Source organism: Lotus japonicus, chromosome 5 (genome assembly GCF_012489685.1).
Source record: "Lotus japonicus ecotype B-129 chromosome 5, LjGifu_v1.2".
NCBI lineage: Eukaryota > Viridiplantae > Streptophyta > Magnoliopsida > Fabales > Fabaceae > Lotus > Lotus japonicus.
This window is the reverse complement of record NC_080045.1, coordinates 62,496,611-62,515,844: the sequence shown is the minus strand read 5'-3', so window position 1 is coordinate 62,515,844 and position 19,234 is coordinate 62,496,611. Positions and strand designations below refer to the sequence as shown.

The window sequence follows — 19,234 nt, the reverse complement described above, 5'->3', positions numbered from 1 at the left end:
TTTCAGATTACTTCTATCTTGGGGGGGCATTATAGATGAAGATGTAAAACCTGTGATCTGGTTGGATGATGTGCTCAACTGATGAAGATGTAAGTTCATTGTATCTGTGATTAATCATAAGAAGGAAATTATATTAGACTACATCATTAATCATGATACATTCACAATAATGATGATGATATATTGTCCATTTATCAGAAGAAATCAGAATCAAAATATGATGAGAGGATATTGATGAATGAATATGGAGATAGGATAAATTGTATCTCTTGATTGAACATGTTGATAACATAAGGCCGTTGATGATATGGAATGATATGCATTTTACAACAGACATTGCAACAACACATTAATTAAGTATTTTGCAGGAGGTTTGCAGTGATCTTTAAATAGCAGGCAAAGATCTTGAAAATAGATAGCTACTTCTACTCTAAACACCACTCCATATTTTAATTTACAAAGAACGTTACTAACAAACTCTGCTTCAGACTCACTAAAATCAACAACTTACTCCTACCAGTTGCCTGATTTCTTTTCTGTTGATTAATATCTTAAAGCAAATAGACATTGATGAAGATTGGATGTGATGTGAATCATTGATAACATCATTCATCCATGCATGTGTAAATTTACTTAGTAAAAGGGGGAAAACAAAACTGCAACCATGATTCCTTAAAGTAGATAAGGATGATTAAATTAGAACTGAAATATATCAGTTCAAGAACAAAAATCTATAATTTGGGTTAGGCTCACCATTCAGGGTGGGTTTCATTTTGCTGGACGTGGGAAACTCCTACTGATTCTAGATTAAAGTAGTATCAGTTGTATTGCATGAAAAATCCGCACAAAATTAAGAAGGTGATTGTTTGGTTATGGTGAAGATGAGTACAAAGTATTAGACTTATATACAATTCAGATGGTGGAAGCATACCTCTTACCATATCTTCTCCAAATCTATAGCTGCTGCACATCTACTGATACTATGATTAGGAAGCTATATTGGGTGTATCATCTATCAAGCTATCATATAGCATGAGAGAGAATCCATATAGGACAAAAAACAGTTGTTTATGAGCAAATGCTAAATATGATTTATCTTTAAATATTAGATATGGATAGCAAAAAACGGATGTTTTGAGCTATGATGAAACAAATCAGAAACCAACATTTGTGCAATTGTTAGTATATGAGTATAATTCTTATAGTAACATATATGAAGAAAAATAGAATTCAAACTTTGTCAGTATCTTCAATCTTCTTTCAGCCATGTTGGTTTTCAATTATCTAGAGCTACTAAACCAATTTAGTCTGGAAAAGAACTTCTAATGACTCAATTTTCATTTTAAATAATCTAACATCAGACTCAAATATGGAACATTACAGCACTGTCCTCAATTAATAACAATTTCCCTCCCTTTAATCTGATAAAAATTCAAAGTTGGAGAAAATCTTAATATTAGATTATTCTTAAGATTCACTCCTTTTATATTTTTACTGTGATTCAAGTGTTACATTCTGCCATTGTAGTATGGAACTCGTGGCATATGATACTTGGTGGTGTTTGTCAATTCACACAATTAGTGTTAATCTAATTAAGAGGGAAATAAGGAGTAAGTGGGAAATATATTCTTTTTAACTTTACAGTAGGATCACAACAACCATAAAAGTGCACTGCACTTTTAACCATCTTCATATAGATCATTCAATGGAGGAAGCAAATTAACAGGGAATGTAATAAAGAGAAAAGAGACTTAGAAAAAATAAGGAATATGGATAGCTAAGAAAACAAAGACCTGTCAATATATTCATGAAGAGCAGAGGTTACATAGTTGATTGGGACAGTAGCAACAAACACATGTGATACATACATATCACCCATGCAATACATGTGATGCTTGCAGGTATGTGATAACATAATATCACACACTCAAAAGATTGCTTTGTGGAAATTTAAAGACATAACAGAAACTAACAACAATCTTCACTACTTGAAGACATCATCCTAAATTACAGAGAGACCTAGATTACATACTACATAGTCAATTTAGAAGGACAGCAACAAACACATGTGATACATACATATCACCCATGCATGATATATATCATGCAATTAGATGATAAAATAATATCACACGTTCAAAAGATTGCTTCCTGGAATTTGAAATAGATGACATGATATAACAGCACTCTTCCCTAATGGAAGACAACATACCTAATAGAAGACATAAAATACTACAAAGGGCACCACTCTCATTAAGGCTGGAACAAATGGTCTTCAGTCCCAATTCCATTGATCTCAATCCATCCATCAAGACCAAGCATAGCATCATCATCACAACAGATGTCAACTGAGTTCTGTCCGGATACACCCAAATTCATAATTTCATCAATAATTGCAGTTTTATACAGGCTATCAAAGTTCTCAGGTAGTTGAAAAACATCAAGTGATGCTGCATTACTTCCACCAATCCCTGGAATGAAAGACTCAGCCTCTGACTTTTCAATAAATTCAAATCCAGCTGCTAAATCATCAGTCACTGAGTCACTGTTCAATCCAACCTTTGCATAATTTGTACTTGAATTGGATGCAACTCCAGCAGCATATTTGGGTGTATGGTTCTCATGTTCATAAAAAACTTCAGCTCCTAACTCATTTAACAGCCCCTTCCCTTTTTCTTTTGCATTCCTTTCCTTGATTATATGAGCTAGTTCCTTAGCAGCCCTTTCAGCATCAGTACAATTTTTCATTTCTTCAACCACTTGTGAAACCCAATGATCTGCACTGTAATTCGTGTCAGACATATGTTCTTGAACACTGATATTGTTAGCAGCTACTACACCATCATGAGAGACAGAATGCTTCTTCAGATACTGCATACTGTCCTTGCATCCATGAGTTACTTCATCATGCCCATCATCCATGTCAAGAATCAGCTTCCTCTTGATTGGTGGTTTTACAATTGCATAATCTCTCCTGCCCTCAGTAGCAGATGAATTTACTGAACTATTTATCACATTCTCTTGGTTCTTAGGTGTTGGATCAATCACAGAGAACTTTGGTTTGAATATGGACTGTACAAAAATCAGAAATAATTAGTGCAGGTTCATTACTTATGTCTAATGTATACAGTAGTAGTGCAGAATTAAGAATAAGAGCTGCAAAGTTAATTTAATTTTCAATACCTTCTTGGGGGTAACAACCAGCTGCAAGTTGTGGAACTCATCAATGAGTTGATGATCTTCACATATTCTCATTACATCAAAACATTCACCCCCATTGAATTGATATGAACAATCATTTCTGACTTGGAATAACACCTCCCTACCAACAATTTTTTCTTCAAGTACAGCTGGGTAGTCCTCCTCAAATGGGTCCTCCATTGATTGCTGTAATTGATATCATTAAATCTTTGGCATACAGATATATTAGACTTCATGATGGAATGAGATAATCTAATTTTATATGAATACCTGCATATTCAGAATCAAATCCTCGCATGATAAATTCATAAAATGTCTAGTCTCAGAGTCATGCAGCACAAATATGGAACTGGCATAGCCATCAAAGACCTCAAGTTTCAGCCGGTACCTAAACAGATTGTAATCTCATTGATTAGTAAATATCCTTATGGTTGTTTTAATCATATAGATAAACTTGCAGTAATTAATTTTATGAATAAATCCATGCCTTCTTTGCATATTTCCTACAATTCTGCCACATTTCAAGCATTCAAATCTACCACCTAATCCAAGAAGTTCAGCATAGCATCGGCAGGAGGGATAAGACCAATGACCATCTCTGATCAAACCAACAATTCCAGCGTGAACAACGAATATTCCATCCTGTTTATACATGGTGAATTTAGATGTTAGATATCATGGTATCAGAAAAAGGATAGATGTAAGAAAACTAATCTTAGTCCAAACCTCAGTGGTCTCTATGAGTTGGGTGATTGTTTTCCTAGGGTAAAGACTAAGCATCTCATCTCTGATATGAGACTGATCTTCATTGGGCCAAATATATTCAACTGGTTCAGCTTGCCTTACACCCATAGCCTCTAGTCTGAAATTTTCATAAATAGTTAGACCATGTCAATAAGATAAATGTATAATGTTTACAGGTTTATACCTATCAACCAAATCCAGAGCACCATCAAAAGTTGGATTCACAAAAAGCCTGGACACAGGTGCCATTGAAAACACATATAACTTATCTGCAAAACATGAATAGTGTTAGTGATACAAATTAAGAACCCAGTTTATAATGAAAACAATTAGATCAGTAGTGGAAGTAGAAAATATGGAATAACCTTGTTCTATCTTAACTCTCACAAGTTGGAGTGCCAGTATAGGCCTTCGTGTCCAGTTAGAGCAAAGGAAGTTGCTCAAAAACTCAGCATGATCACCTATTATAACAACCCTTATAGAACCCCTGTACAACAGAATACTCATCATAAAAAAGCTGAATCTTAAATAAGTTTGAAGATGGTATTATAGGTTTTGTTCCTGACTTTGTGTCTTGTAGATCAACAACAATCATTTTCTGCAAAACAGCATCCCTTATCCAAATCCTCTCAGCTGAAGCAGCAGTCAACATCCCCATAATATCTGCAGAGATACACACCATTACTAACTGAACTATAATGCATACTGCTAAGTTATTGTTTTTTGAGTAACAGTGCAGGTGTCTAGAGGTCTTATGCAGATTAAATCTGGTAGCACCATTAAAATGCAACAAATTTTTCCTTAAAAAATGTAATTTACCTATTAAAGGTTGAGTGGGATTCCTGACACGTTGGATTTGTCTTGTGTCAAGAAAAGACAAACCATCCAGAGAGATTCTCTTGTCTTCAGTAAGAATAAACATGGTGGAACTGCTGAATAGCAACCTCAGTTTCTGACCCATAAAGTGATAGGTACCATCATTCCAAATCACCTTGACTCCATGTATTATGTATGCACAACCCTCTGTAACAACCTGGTTTAGTGAATGATTCTTGCAGACAACTCCATGCATTTTGTCCCCCTACATTAAACATCACACCAGCAGAATAAGCATCATATTTAAGTTGTGTACATAAAAAGGAAACAAAATAACAACTTAATAACAACAGCATATTCTGGAAAATAACAGAACAGCACAATAAACAACATAGTTTGTCTTTAAATATGAAGGTTTATTATATGGCTGTTATTACTCTTACTTTAATATCTTGGAGTATCATCTCCATAGAGTAAAAGTTCATTGAACTCAGTTCTTGAGAAAGTTCCCACAATCTAATCACACGTGCCTTAATTCTCCATGGCTTATCTTGCCTGCAAAATTCCCTAACACTATCACATGCATCAAGGAGAAGAGGCATAGTTTATGCAACTGAATAAAACCAAACAGTAATAGAGGGTGTCTTGGCTAAGCAACACTGAACTATATATAACAGAGAAAAATTAGTTTTTTATTCAAAAACTGTACTATGGGTTAGCATAAGAATTTTGATTAAAAAAAATGAGAGGAGGAAGTACAACAAATCCAGAGAGGAGATTTACCTGCTGTAAAATCCCTAAATTGGGGCTACTTGTGATACTGATTTGATACTCAGCCCTAAAAGTAATAAAACAATAACCCCTTCTAGTTGAGGAGATGGTTTCACGTTGGACTAAGCCATCTAACTAAGCAAACTAAACCAGATAGGACTTCAATCATGGATGAACTAAAGTTAGTTGGGGAACTAACACTGACTGAAGGAGCTGCACTTTTCTACACTGTACAGTATGGTCACTCTGCCATGGATGCAAAAGCAACAACAAACCATCAACTCAGTTATCATCATCTTCACCTAATCGTGAGATATGTTCGACTGGAATTTTGATGTATCTCGTTCAGTTGCATAAGGATTAAAATGATGCTAGATTGGATGCAAAATTTGCTTGGAGCATAGCTTCAGAACACGTATCTGCCATGAGTCAAGGAGTTCCTCTACTGTATTGTAAACGTGTCTTCAAATACCAAAAAATCATCTGCTTAGTGCTCATTAGAATTTTATGATTTTTTAACTCCACTCCAAAAGTCTATCAATTATATAATTTTACAACCATATCAATATGTAATTGGTAACAGAATTATTCAGTTTAAAATACTTGTCTATAACAAATTAATATATTCCTGCTTCTATTGTTTAAAAAAAAAACAGTAACAACCTATACTTATTCGGTGATTGATTAAAAAATTGTTCACACAATGTTTGATTTGAAAATCAAGTGCAAAAGGAATGATTTGATTCAAAAATTGTAATTCATAACAAATTTATCCAGTTTAAATTATTTACCTATAGCAAATTAAAAGATTTCTAAACATATTATTTAAAAAAATATAACAATAAAAACAATAATTTGTTGGGTTAGTAGATAACTACGTAATCACCAAAAATTTGATTTCAAAATATAGTACAATGAGCATTTTGAATTGCCATGTTTTCAATTAGATTAAGATATCCAATAGAGTGCCATTGCATTTTGAATTGCCATGTTTTCAATTAGATTAAGATATCCAATGGTGGTATTATTTGCTAATTGTGTAAGTATTATAGAATACATGTGATTTATTATTAGTTTAGAAAATTTGTGTGCTTTGTTTGTCTCAGTTTTGGGGCTCAGATTAATTTTGTGTCCTGCTAATGGATATCAGCTTAGCTCACTTTGTTAACACCTAGTCTCTTTGGATTAGTGATGAGCCATCATGCATGTCTTAATCCAGTATGTGGATTAACAAATATTGAATTAGTACACATATGTATTATTTAGTCTATATGATGAATAAAATGACATGATGATGAATCTTGCATTTCTTCCCTTTCTATGTCCCATACATTTACTCACATTGGCAAAGTTACATTCTTAGTGAATCTTATAATCTATGACGATTATAATTGAAGATTGATATCTTTGATCCATGATGTACATATATTCCTCATAAGTTGTATACTACATGCTTAAATAAGATAATAGAAAAGGCAAAGGCAGGAAAAAACTGAACAACATCATCTTTTATAACACAATGCTTACATCCATTAAACCCATTGAATACATGCAGCAATAGTTTCATTCTAAGGCACATGGAGTACACATTCTACCTACTGGAGATAGCTTAGTAGACACTAATACATATAATGGAGCTAGTTAGCACACACTCCTAGACATAACTAAGTAAACACATCTCAGTTTTTAGTAAACATACACTACACAAAATACACTACACAAATTACAGTAGTACCTAAAGACCTTCACCACAATGCAGTTCACTAACATAAAAGGAAAGAAACAAACAAACGAACAATGTGATACATTGGTAAGAATGTAACATCATTGAAACAACCAACTGCATTATTTAAACCCCAGCAAGTCGAGGCAAAGTTCTACCATTCATGACTACTCCTTCTCTATTTTCACACACTTCATCTTTAGTTTCTTGGCAGGTTTGGGGCAGGAAGCACCACCATCATCGGCTTCAACAAAGGATGGAGAAGCAAAACTCCCTAAAGGAGATATGTCCTCAAGTGACTTCACAGCAGCATCAATCTCAGATTTGTTTCCAGAATAGATTCCACCCATACCAGGAGAAGTGTTGCTACTTTCTCCATCTTCCAAATTGGGGAACTTGGACACCTTGATTGACTGTACATATACATAATAAAAAGAATAAGTTAAGCACTCAAATAGACAGCCCAAGGACAGTTTATCATCTGGAATCGTACCCTTTGGGGAGTGTTAACTTTGTCAGCATCCTTGAACAGATCAATCACATTCTGATCAGCACATACTTTCTTAACCTTGTAGGAATCATCATACTTAGCACCATGATCAGCTGATTTCTCAATTTTGAAGAGGAACTCTTTCCCAATCAGTGTCTTCAGGACTTGAGGCAACTCAGAATTACTTTTTACCTGGAGTAAATAAATAGTATTATAAAATAACTTCAACCATCAAATACTTGCAAATTGGAATAGAATCAATACCTTTGAACCAATAACTAACTCCTTGCATGTTTTCATGAGCACATTCTGGCAGTCAGTGTCAAACATGACAAAACTTGCATCCTCTTCTCCATCAGACACCTCTACCTTGACCCTAAAACTGAATCAAATTCACTGCATTAGTAAGTGGTAAAATAGTAACAACTAACTAATCACATGACTATACAAAAATAGCTAACTAACCGTGGAGTAACTTCAAGCACATTGCTGTCACATCCAGGGCAATAGTATGTGCCATCTTCAACAGACACAGAACGGTGGCAGCGACATGCTGAATACCACCATTTCTCACCATCAACCAGTCCAGCAATCTTAGCATACACCACAAACACCCCAGCCTAATATTTCACAACAGGTCAGATCACTTTTTTCTGGTCGAGTTTATAATGCATTCAGGAAACATACCTCAGCAGTTTCATGCACTTCTTGGATTTTTTTCCTAGGGAACAATGTAAGAAATTCTTCTTCAATTGTTAAGACGCGCACATCATCCTCAATCTTAGTGAGGGGAAGATCAGGATCAATCCCATGGAGAGCAATGCTTATATGTGCCAAAAAATATAAATATTATAAATCAAAGGGGTTAATCCTCTACTTGGTCCCTGTCTTTGACTCGCCGTCTGAAATTAGTCCCTCCCCGGAAAATTTACAAATCTGGGTCCTCTCGTTTGCAATAAGTCTGGAGCAGGTCCTCGCCGGAGCCCGGAGCTCCGGCGAGTGATGAATAGGCATGCTGACTGGGATAAAAACGCTGACGTGTCAAGGGAAAAAAATTAAAAATTAAAAATAAAATACAAATTAGTTTTATTCAATTAAAAGTCCCCCCCTCCCCCAAATTAACCCAAAATCATCTTCATCTTCACAAAATCATCATCTCCAAAGGACCCAGAAATTCATCTCATCATCTACTACTCCTTCATCTTCTTCTTCATCATCAAAGGAAACCGAATTACAGAGTTTCAGAAACAACAAACAGGGTGCAAAAATACAGCAGGAACAACAGACACAACCCTACAATCTTCACCCTCACGCTCTCCACCCAAAACCCTGCAATCTTTCAAACTCAAAACCCCATCACTATGAACCACAAAATTCCCAGAACCCATAACCCCACCATCGATTCCCCCCCCCCCCCAACTTCATCCAACCTAGAAACCCAGAACCCCTCAATTGACACTCTGTTCTTCAACTTGTTTACTGGGAAGAGGAAGATGAAGAGGATGTGGTGTCGGTTATGGCGAGGTCAGCTTGGTTCGTGGTGCTGCTACGGTGGTGGTACTGCGACCCACCACTTCGATCTACCCCCTCTTCACTCCGATTCGCACCTGGGTTTGAAGGTTAGGGTTGCGGTGGGTGAGAATTGATGTGGGTCGATCTTTTCCTCTTTTGCAGGTTAGGGTTGCATGTGGGTTAGTGTTGGGTTGAGGTTGCATGTGGATGAGGGTGAGGGTGGGTGAGGCCGTGAGGGCACCACTTCGATCTACCTCTCTTCACTCCGATTCCCAACCTCCGCCACCAGGGATCCTCCATCGGCGGAGATTTCGGCGAGTACAAGCCTCTGCATTCCTCTGTTGATGCAAAGCTTCAGGCCATTTGTGAAGGCTTGGCTGAGATGCAGAAACAGGGGAAAACAGAGAAGAAGTCAGAGAAGCCTCAGAAGAAATCAAAGGCGACAGCGTCCAAGGTGGCTCCGCAAGAAGGTTGTTGTTGAGTTGGATTGCATGTGGTGGGGTGGGTTGCGATGGGTTCTGGGTGGGGGTGGGTTTCATGGGTGGGTCGCGGGTGAGGGAGGGATGGGTTCAGAAGCTCTGTTTTGGAAGAAGTGAGGGTGGGTTGCGGGTGAGGGAGGGTTGCGGGTGAAGAAGCTGGAGCAGGAACACAGATCTGTTGAAGGAGGTGATGAGGAAGAAGATGATGTGATGGAGAAGATGAAGATGATGAACATGGAGATGAGGAGCAGGAACACGAATGTGTTTAACTTCACCATTTTTTTTTTTTTTATTTTGGTAAATTGATTTTGTGAATTAGACTAGGGTTAGATAGTTAATTAGATTTTTTTAGTTAATTGGATTAATAAATCTGAATTCTATTTTATTTTTTTATTTTTTATTTATTTTTAAAATCCACGTCAGCGTTTTTATCCCAGTCAGCATGCCTATTCATCACTCGCCGGAGCTCCGGCCTCCGGCGAGGACCTGCTCCAGACTTATTGCAAACGAGAGGACCCAGATTTGCAAATTTTCCGGGGAGGGACTAATTTCAGACGGCGAGACAAAGACAGGGACAAATTCAAGAGTGAGTACAGAAAATGAAAAGGATTTAATAGTGCACACACCTGTTGCGGAAATCAACAACCTCTGGAATTTCATGATTCCACATAATCCTTGTAGCATGCATAACATTCTGAATCACAACATTTCCTACAAACAAAATTTTTATTAGAATTCAAACAGTTTTAGTGCAAATGATGTCAAGTAGCATAGAATGTAAATATTTCACACAAATAACCTTTGAAAGTCTTGATCTTAGCAAACTGGATAACAACCACCGGCATAGCTTGTCCATTCTCTCGAACATGATGAGTAATAACATCAACATAGCTTCCAAAAAAGGTACATTGGACACTTCCCCTAATTAAATCAACACAACCAAGTATTAAAAAGTATTTGGATAAAAGACTGTGTGGGGAATCATTGGTGCAAGCATGAGTACACCATACCTATGATCAGTCAGCTGGAGCTCAATCATCCTTGTAATATTTGCACCTTTGGTATATTGTTTCTCACGGGAAACTGCAGTAACCAATCCTATCACATCTGTTTTAACAAATATGCAGCAAATTAAAATTAAGGCCTGAAAATGGGCAGCTAACTTACTCAAACAATAAGATAGAAACTATGAAATTACCCACCAATGAGATGTTCAGATTCACCCATGATGTCAGAAATTTCAGCTGAGTTCATAAAGGCAAATCCATACAAAGGAATGAGATTGGATTCTTCAGGCACTATCTTTGTCCTGCTATTAAAGATGATCTTGAATTCATGTCGAGCAGCCTTGTAAACTCCAAGATTAGGAACCACAGCAAAATAGGTTATCCTGTATATGTTTCCTTCAACAATCTCACCAAACAACTTCTTTATGAGCGATTTCCTGATAGTGGCCTCAATTCTCTGGCCCTGTAAATAAGAAACAGTCATCTACAGTTGCCAATAACTGAAAAACTCATTCTTTAATACATAACAGTATAAAATCAAAACCAAAAATAGTGATAGCCACACATCATAGTATACACCATCAGCTAATTGGCATTATAAACAACAAAATACTACTGAAAACACAATTAAACACTAAAGATTAAGCAATATACAGCTTTGACATAGATGCAATTCATACAGATTAAGACATGAACCGAATAAGACCATACCTCAGCATCAATTAACACCATCTGGACAGCAAAGGGCTTCCCTGGCTCAGAAATTGGGCACATCTCCCACATCCTAACAACACGGACCTTGATCCTCCATGATTCTCTTCCATTACAAAGGTTGGCAACAGAATTCAAGTTTGAAGCCAACGACGCCATGACACAAAAACCTCAATCAAAGGACACGGAAATATATTGCCTACCTTGGAGGTACGACTCGGATCTCTACACAGGACACGGAAACCCCGCTCCAAGACCCGACCTTTGACCCGGCCCTTGCAGATTTCTTTTGATGAACAGTGCTGAAAACCCTCTAGCTTTAGTTAGTTATAGATTCCGTCAACTCTGTAGATCAAAGCCACCCTTAATTAAGAAAGGCTGTATCATGTGGTAAAATGCTTGATTTGATCTCAAATGCTATTAACTTTTAGAATATGTTTGTATTAGAGTTGGGTTGGATGTAAAAGTCTTTTAATCCAATCCAACTCTTTTGTTTCTTTGTAAAATTGTGTGTGTGTGTTTTTTTTTTCCATTGGAATGTATGCTAGCTAGTGTGGGTTGAAAGTGTATCATTTGTACCACTTTTTGTTGATTCTATATTAAACTATGTTAAAATTTGGTTTATTCATGAACCATATTTTTAGTACTACTAACATTTAATACAAATTATTTACACAATATGTTCTTAGTGTTAGAACTAATTTACAGATAATTTACTCCCTTTAAACTTTTTGAACTAAGACTTTTCTTGCACTGCATTGGACAAAGTTGTATTTTATTTGTTATATCTGCCTTAAACCATTATATTGGTGTATGTAAGGTGAAGCTAGTCAAAAGAGAAAAGTTCACAATGCTGAGGAAGAATTCCATGAGCTCAATATGAAGTTCACAGTTTAAGGTTTTGCATTGATTAACCTGGGTATTGTTTAGTCGGCAGATAGCTAGTTAGAACCTGACAAAATAGAATTTGAGTTCTATGATATGGGGAATTTATCATTGTTAACGGATAAATCCTAAAACAAAGTAGATCAACACCAAATAATGCTTTTAAGTTTTAACATCTCTCACTAAAAAGAACATATTTTATTAGATATGGAGAAGCATATATAGAGTCGGTCTCTCCCTATAATTTAATCACAGCTATAGTGCAAATCACATAATTAGATAATGGAGGGGGAAAGAATCATATAATTACTTTTAGGGGGAAATTAGGGGGACCTCGTAGAGTGAGGGAAGATGCACTCCGAAGTTTTATCGGCCAAGTTTCCCCTCCAATGATTAATCCCTTAACTTTCCCCTCCCCAACATATATATCTCTAACTCTTATCATTTGAGTTATCCTTCAAAACGATGTCTTATTTAAGTGGTGGGAATTTGTAATTTTCTCACGCTTATATGAGATATTTTTTGATAACTTTTATAATAACGAGTACAATTTTGCTTAGTTAGAGTTTGAGGTGAAAATAAGCTAGATTTTGCATTGGTATTCATGTTAACTTGGGAGGGGTGTTCTCAAATTACTGAATTTGGATATTAGTACAAATTGCTTTTGAAAGAAGAAGAAAATGTTTTCTTATTTTATTTTGGCATATCCTTCACAATTTAATGATTAGTTCAATCATTATGCACAAGTGCACATCAAGTGAGTACATAAGGTCCGTGCAAAATGTTTGAATCAAGTTTGTGCATAATTTGCCCGGCAATCAACAGCTTTGTTTCACTTCCTAACATCACCATACGTTGCACCCAGGCCAAACAAAAACTAACCAACAAAGTTGTGACTTGTGAAGGCACATGGTAATTTCAACAACCATCTCCTGAAGAGTTATCCTTGTGTGTGTTTGGATTTCAGTTTGCGAAACAGAGTTTGAGTGAATGTAGATTTGGAAAACAGAGTTTGAGTGAAAGTAGATTAGTTGTAATGTGATTTATGTTTGGATACTTTTATTTCGAAACAGAGTTTGATATCATGAATCATGTTTGGATAATACCAATGAAAAGCACTTTAGGTTGTACAATTACTAAAAAGGGTATGATTTTTATAATAAAATTAATATGAAAAAAAAATTCATTCATTATTATTTAACTACTCTTTTTTTTATACATTTAACTACTCTTGTACTGTAGTTAATATGAAATTTTAAAGAAAATAAAAAATGTAAATAGTCAAAATCTATAAACTTAAGACTAATAAAAAATTACGTTGTTAAAAAAAATATTTTCAGTAAAAAAAAATTAATAAAAAAATTAAATAAACTGAAGATTAAATAAATGTTTTGTTACTTAGGGTCAATTATGACATTATGAAGACTAATTATCCTCAACTTCTCAAAGCTAAAGTAAAAGTGATGATTTTGTTAAGTTGGGTGAAAGTGAGTTTTGGATCAAAACTGAGTTAGGATGAAAGTTGGTTCAAACTATCCAAACATAATGGCACAGTGTTCAGTGCAGTTCAAAAGCACATTCAAGGGTGCAAATAGAAAAACAAACATAGCCCTTGTCCGACCAATCGAAGAATGAGCTCTCCTTCAATAAAACCCACATGATTTTTAGGGAGTAAATAATTTCTAGGGACTAAAACCAAATTTTCATTTTTACAAGGACAAAAAACATATTTTAAGCGTTTAATTAAGTGGAAAAAATACTCAAATCAATACCAAATCTTGAGTATGTCACCCTCGTATCAGCATTTGATTAACCCCATTATTCCATCATATATAATACAACACTTGAATATAATCCATCAATACAACTTCCAGTCAAAGACAACATCACGGCAGAATGCACCCAATGAATAAATAAATTTGTCAAAATAGCTTTCATTCAATCTCTAAGATTTAAGTTTGATTAGCTGGATAATGCTAAATAATTTAGTTGAATAATCCAAATCTATCCGTTCAAACTTTTTTTTTTAAACTAACATTTGAGTACCACCCACTCAAATAGGACAAAGGATAAGGTAGGAAACATCTATGACACCTTTACCAAAGCATAAAACAAGAATGACATTGATATAAATAAAAAATTCCTGACTCCTGAGAACAACCCTATCAAATGGGTCAATACATGAGTTTAGCATAAAGATCATAAATCGAACTTTCTAGTTTTGCTAACATATCAGCAAATTGATTTTGTTGCCTAAACTGCTAAACACATAGACAACAGAAACGCAGTCAATCAGTTGATCACTCCACTAAGGCATCAAAAAGAGGGACAAACCTAGTGCTATAAACTATAAAATTCCCGCTATGCTCGGGGTTCAAGGAGGGGCCAGACTCATTTTATGGATCTAATGTAGCCAGTTTTACCTTACATTTTTGCAAGAGGCTTATTCGGTTATTCCATAGCTCGAATCTGTGACAACAAAATCACAAGGAAGCAACTATTGCGCTGAGGCTTGCCTTTTCAAAATATTCACCTTCAGAGATAAAATGGTCTATTTGAACCACTATTCACCCAACCCACAACAAAATTAAGAGCATATAATATACCTTGCACCTCAGCTTCAAAAGCACATATCCTATACCTCAAAATCTAATACAGCTAGCTCATTCATTTGACTCATACCCCATGCCACTATTGGCGACTGCAAATTCAATCCCACCCCCTCACTTCTTGCACATGCCACTGCCTTCTACTTCTCTTTATTTCTCTCATTGTCATTCTCTCTCTTGTTTCCACTCCATCACCAACACAAACACTTAAGTGCAAAACTTAATTTCACAAAACAGAACCTTCTGTTTTCCTCTGTCATTCCCCTGCGGCAGCATCATAATTTAGCATAGAGATTGGCATTGACATGCTATCTTCATCACACTTGTGGAACAAGGGAGCAGAGTAAATCACATCATGTTTTGGACACTAAGAAAGCTAAACCAAACCCCAGAATTTTTGGATGGCTATGTCAAATGTAAAAGTTGGGTAAAATCAAACAGCTTCCACTAAAAAAACTTTACCATTAATTCTACCAATCCAAACAGACCAAAGAATGGCCAGTGTTATCAAATATCCGCAATGGCGCCGCCAGGGCAGTTTCTCATGGCGGTTTTTTGGCCTTCCGCCATGGCCGATATCCCGCCATTATTTTTCATGTGTGGCGGGATTCCGACTTTCCGCCATGACCAGACATCTGCAATTAACAACACTGATAATGACACAAAGAATACACTTCCAAATTGTAGAATCACATGAATTGTGGATATGATTCCATTCATCAAAAAGCACATATGAAAAGGGAGGCATAATCCAATCAATTCAGGCATTCTCAACTACCAACACCACAGCAGCCAACAACAATTTTTCATGGCTGTTTTTTGGCTTTCCGCCATGACCGATATCCCGCCATTATTTGTCATGTATGGCGGGATTTCAGCTTATCAAATATCCGCAATGGCGCCGCCATGGCAGTTTCTAATGGCGGTTTTTTGGCTTTCCGCCATGACCGATATCCCACCATATGACCACCGCCATATCCCGCCATTATTTGTGATGTCCGAAATCCCGCCATAACCCGCCATCCACAATTAACAACACTGAGAATGACACAAGGAATACACTTCCAAATTATAGAATCACATGAATTATGAATATGATTCCATTCATCAAAAAGCACATGTGAAAAGGGAGGCATAATCCAATCAATTCAAGCATTCTCAACTACCAACACCACAGCATCCAACAATATTTTTTCATGAAAACAGAACAATGTCTGTCATATAATCGAACACCGATAAATACATAATCTGAGTCAAATATTAACATGTTTATAGCCTGTATAAGAATCTGCACAACACACACACACAGAAATTACCATAGACCAGTTGGATTTGGCATGACTAAATTCTGCATTAGGGTCATCTCTTCTCTTCCACCGCCGCTTAGGCTCCACCTTTCTCCAACCCACATTCAGAACACATAAAAGGTTCCAATCTCCTTGCTTCTTCCACAGCCATTTCCAAACATTCAGGATGAAACCAATCCTTGCACCCTTCACATTGCACCATGAGTTCATCAGGATTATAAGGCATCTCACATTTGCAATACACAGCAACACGATCAGGAGAAAAAACCCCAGTAGTAGCCTTGTATTCAAATCTACAGAAGTAATCCTCAGCACCCACATTCTCAAGCTTAGAATAGTTCTTCAAAGAGTGCACAACAACCTTGCCTACAATGGCGTCAGCACACTGAACATCGAACTGGTCAGAGAGGAAGAGCTCTTTGATGCCATGGAACTTCCGGCGACCCCCAATCGACTCTTCGGGTCGGTAATACCGCCGCACGCGTACGCCGACGCTGTTCATGCTGTCTTGCACGATGTTCTCCACGCGGGCTAGGGAGTGGAGAAGCCTCGACGACGAGGTGTCGGAGGGCAGCCGTATCAGAACGCAGTCGCCGGCTCTGACGACCGTGTTGGTGTCTTTGATGGTGTAGGAGTCCACGTCGTACTTGCCTGGCTTCGTTTTCACCATGTTGATCGGAGAAACGGTGCTTCTGAGTTCTGAGAATGTGGGTTGAAACGGATGAACCCTAACCCTGTGGTGTGAGTTTTTGTGTCAAACTCTGGTAGAGGAAATGGGCCTGCTAGAGAGGATAACCCACCAGGGTCCATGAGAATCATACAAAGGCCCCATTGGAAGAATGATTCTACTTACTTTTTTTTGTTTGTTATATTTCATGAAGAAAAATGAAATGAGAGAGATCTCATGACTTAGGCCTCACGAAAGAGATACTCATAGAAACAGTCACGAGGAAGAGTCTCGTACCCTCCAAGGGGTGCAAAATGGCAGGAGGAGGCTCATCTTGATGCGCGCCATGCTTAGCAGAGAGTCCGTGTAAGTATTATCCTCCCACTGATAGTGGTGAAACACCGCATTTTAGAAACAACTCAGTAACTCGTGTATGTTCCAAATAAGGGAAGTATTGCGTTTTAAAGGATAAATCGTATCATTAATATATAGAGAAAATAGATGCTTAAATACATGCTTATTCTCATGTATGTCCCTTAAATACATGCTTATTTTCATTACAAAATCATAAAGGGTCGATTCTATTACAGTTACTGTTAGTTAGACACTCTGCAGTTATATTAGCTTCTCTGTATATATGTCTAACCATCAAACAATTCACCTCCACGATGGCATTGTTCAGAACAACCTATAGTGAGAGGGAAAAGAATGACTTGCTTATAAAGTCACGTTTACTTTTAGCAATTCCAATGCAATTGAGAGTGATATGTTGGTAGTTTCTAGAATGAAAATAAGTCTTCTCTTTGCAGCTAGCTCTTTGTCGAAGAAACTTATTTGGAGAGACAAACCAACCTATAAGTTATTCAGTCTTGTTATCTACAACATTTCTACTAACTTCTATTTGGACTTGGCCTTACAAAAACTTGGTCCAAATCTCCATTCACGCTATATAATGAAACATATCACTCGCTCAATAGGGTCGAGTTACATGCCAAATAAGGAGGATCTTATGCTACTTGGAATGACGGCTCGCTGCTTGACAAGATGGACTCGCCACATGGTAAGATGACTCGCTAGTTGGGAAATCTCTAGGTGGGTCGTAATCAAACATCTCTAGCACTTAAGTCTTAATCACGCGTGAGGGGCGCTCGAAGAATGACCGTCAACTTCAGTCGCTAATCAAGTGGATATCCAGCGGACAACCCCTTACCAGTCCAATGAATGCATTTCATTGAAGGTTAATCCCAAACATTTTTTACACTAAGTTCAATCTATTGAGAGGAGCAGTTTTGCAATCAATGTAATCTTTTTGTGGAATTTGTAGTCAATGTGTTGGGTAAGGTCTGCGATTATGTTATGCAATAGATTGACATTTCGTCTTTGCTGCGTCGTTCACCGCTAGATTATTACCATTTTTTGGTTACATTTTTTTTTTGTTACAGCTAGATCATTACCATTAAGAATTTGCATTGATTTATGTGAAACATTACTTATTAACTTAGTTATCATGTAAATTAGTATACAATTAACTTGCTTATCAATATGACAACACCAATCATACTTCCAAACTAATTTTAAAATATTTTGAGCAATATTATTTTTTTAAATAAATGTACTACTTAGGTCAAATTAATTGAATCTCTTCATTGGACCCCTCTTCTGATAGAACTTGTCTCAAAAGCATCTTATGGTGAATATTTGTTTAATTCCATATGTAAACATATATGCGAGCCAGAGCTAATTAACTGTCTTTGATTAAGATCTTGAGAAATTATTTAGCAGAGAGTGTGAGCCATCTCACCACAAGGGTTAAAGGCACACTCGGATACTTAGCCCCAGAATACGCGATGTGGGACAAAGTTTCCGAGAGCTGTGATGTTTTTAGTTTTAGGATTATGCTTTTGGAGATTGTGAGTGCAAAGAAACCAATTGAGAAACTCCCGGGAGGAATCAAAAGGGACATTGTTCAATGGGTCACGCCGTATTTCCACAAGGGCGTGTTCAAACACATTGCGGATCCAAAGCTGAAGGGGAATTTTGATTTGGAGGAGTTGATATTTGTGATCACGTTGGCTATGAGGTGCACGGATGGTAGCCCTGATAAGAGTCCTAGCATGGCTGAGTGGTGGAATGGCTTAAGGGTGGTGGTGGTGGTGGTGGTGGTGGTGGGAAGAGAAAAAAAGAGATTCCCAATTTGAGTTACAAGAATGGTGACCAAGAAAATGAGGAAGATCATGAAGAGATTGAAACAATGCAGTCCAAGTGGAAAACACAAAGTGATAATGACAGGGTTAGAATAAGATAATATTTTA

General features: G+C 36.8%; 3 protein-coding genes across 3 annotated transcripts; all 3 read right to left on the bottom strand.

Moving 5' to 3' along the window:
* Positions 1 to 7,293: 7,293 nt before the first annotated feature.
* On the bottom strand, positions 7,294 to 9,591 carry LOC130719952 (uncharacterized). The gene is made up of 6 exons (XM_057570543.1): positions 9,512 to 9,591; positions 8,433 to 8,568; positions 8,211 to 8,365; positions 8,010 to 8,127; positions 7,749 to 7,937; positions 7,294 to 7,668 (listed from the first exon to the last, which is right to left on the bottom strand). The coding sequence occupies exons 1-6, from the start codon at positions 9,589 to 9,591 to the stop codon at positions 7,423 to 7,425; spliced, it is 924 nt and encodes a 307-aa protein (XP_057426526.1). The 3' UTR covers positions 7,294 to 7,422.
* A 738-nt stretch (positions 9,592 to 10,329) lies between these two features.
* On the bottom strand, positions 10,330 to 11,632 carry LOC130718914 (replication protein A 70 kDa DNA-binding subunit C-like). Its single transcript, XM_057569565.1, has 5 exons — positions 11,455 to 11,632; positions 10,939 to 11,206; positions 10,747 to 10,843; positions 10,536 to 10,657; positions 10,330 to 10,447 (listed from the first exon to the last, which is right to left on the bottom strand). Exons 1-5 carry the CDS (start codon positions 11,611 to 11,613, stop codon positions 10,347 to 10,349), a joined length of 747 nt encoding a protein of 248 aa, XP_057425548.1. The 5' UTR covers positions 11,614 to 11,632; the 3' UTR covers positions 10,330 to 10,346.
* Positions 11,633 to 16,076: 4,444 nt separating this feature from the next.
* Positions 16,077 to 17,032, bottom strand: LOC130718919 (chromatin remodeling protein EBS-like). Its single transcript, XM_057569570.1, has one exon. The coding sequence runs from the start codon at positions 16,923 to 16,925 to the stop codon at positions 16,332 to 16,334; it is 594 nt and encodes a 197-aa protein (XP_057425553.1). The 5' UTR covers positions 16,926 to 17,032; the 3' UTR covers positions 16,077 to 16,331.
* Between the last annotated feature and the right edge of the window lie 2,202 nt (positions 17,033 to 19,234).

Excerpts from the sequence above, each read along its gene's own strand:
- LOC130719952 (XM_057570543.1), bottom strand. The coding sequence starts at position 9,591 with ATGCAGAGGCTTGTACTCGCCGAAATCTCCGCCGATGGAGGATCCCTG. Across the intron at positions 8,569-9,511 it reads GGGAATCGGAGTGAAGAGAG|CATTGCTCTCCATGGGATTG; the intron begins GTAGATCGAAGT and ends GGCACATATAAG. Across the intron at positions 7,669-7,748 it reads AAGTTAACACTCCCCAAAGG|TCAATCAAGGTGTCCAAGTT; the intron begins GTACGATTCCAG and ends GTATATGTACAG.
- LOC130718914 (XM_057569565.1), bottom strand. The coding sequence starts at position 11,613 with ATGGCGTCGTTGGCTTCAAACTTGAATTCTGTTGCCAACCTTTGTAAT. Across the intron at positions 10,844-10,938 it reads TGAATCTGAACATCTCATTG|ATGTGATAGGATTGGTTACT; the intron begins GTGGGTAATTTC and ends TTGTTAAAACAG. Across the intron at positions 10,658-10,746 it reads CTCCAGCTGACTGATCATAG|GGGAAGTGTCCAATGTACCT; the intron begins GTATGGTGTACT and ends TGATTTAATTAG.
- LOC130718919 (XM_057569570.1), bottom strand. The coding sequence starts at position 16,925 with ATGGTGAAAACGAAGCCAGGCAAGTACGACGTGGACTCCTACACCATC.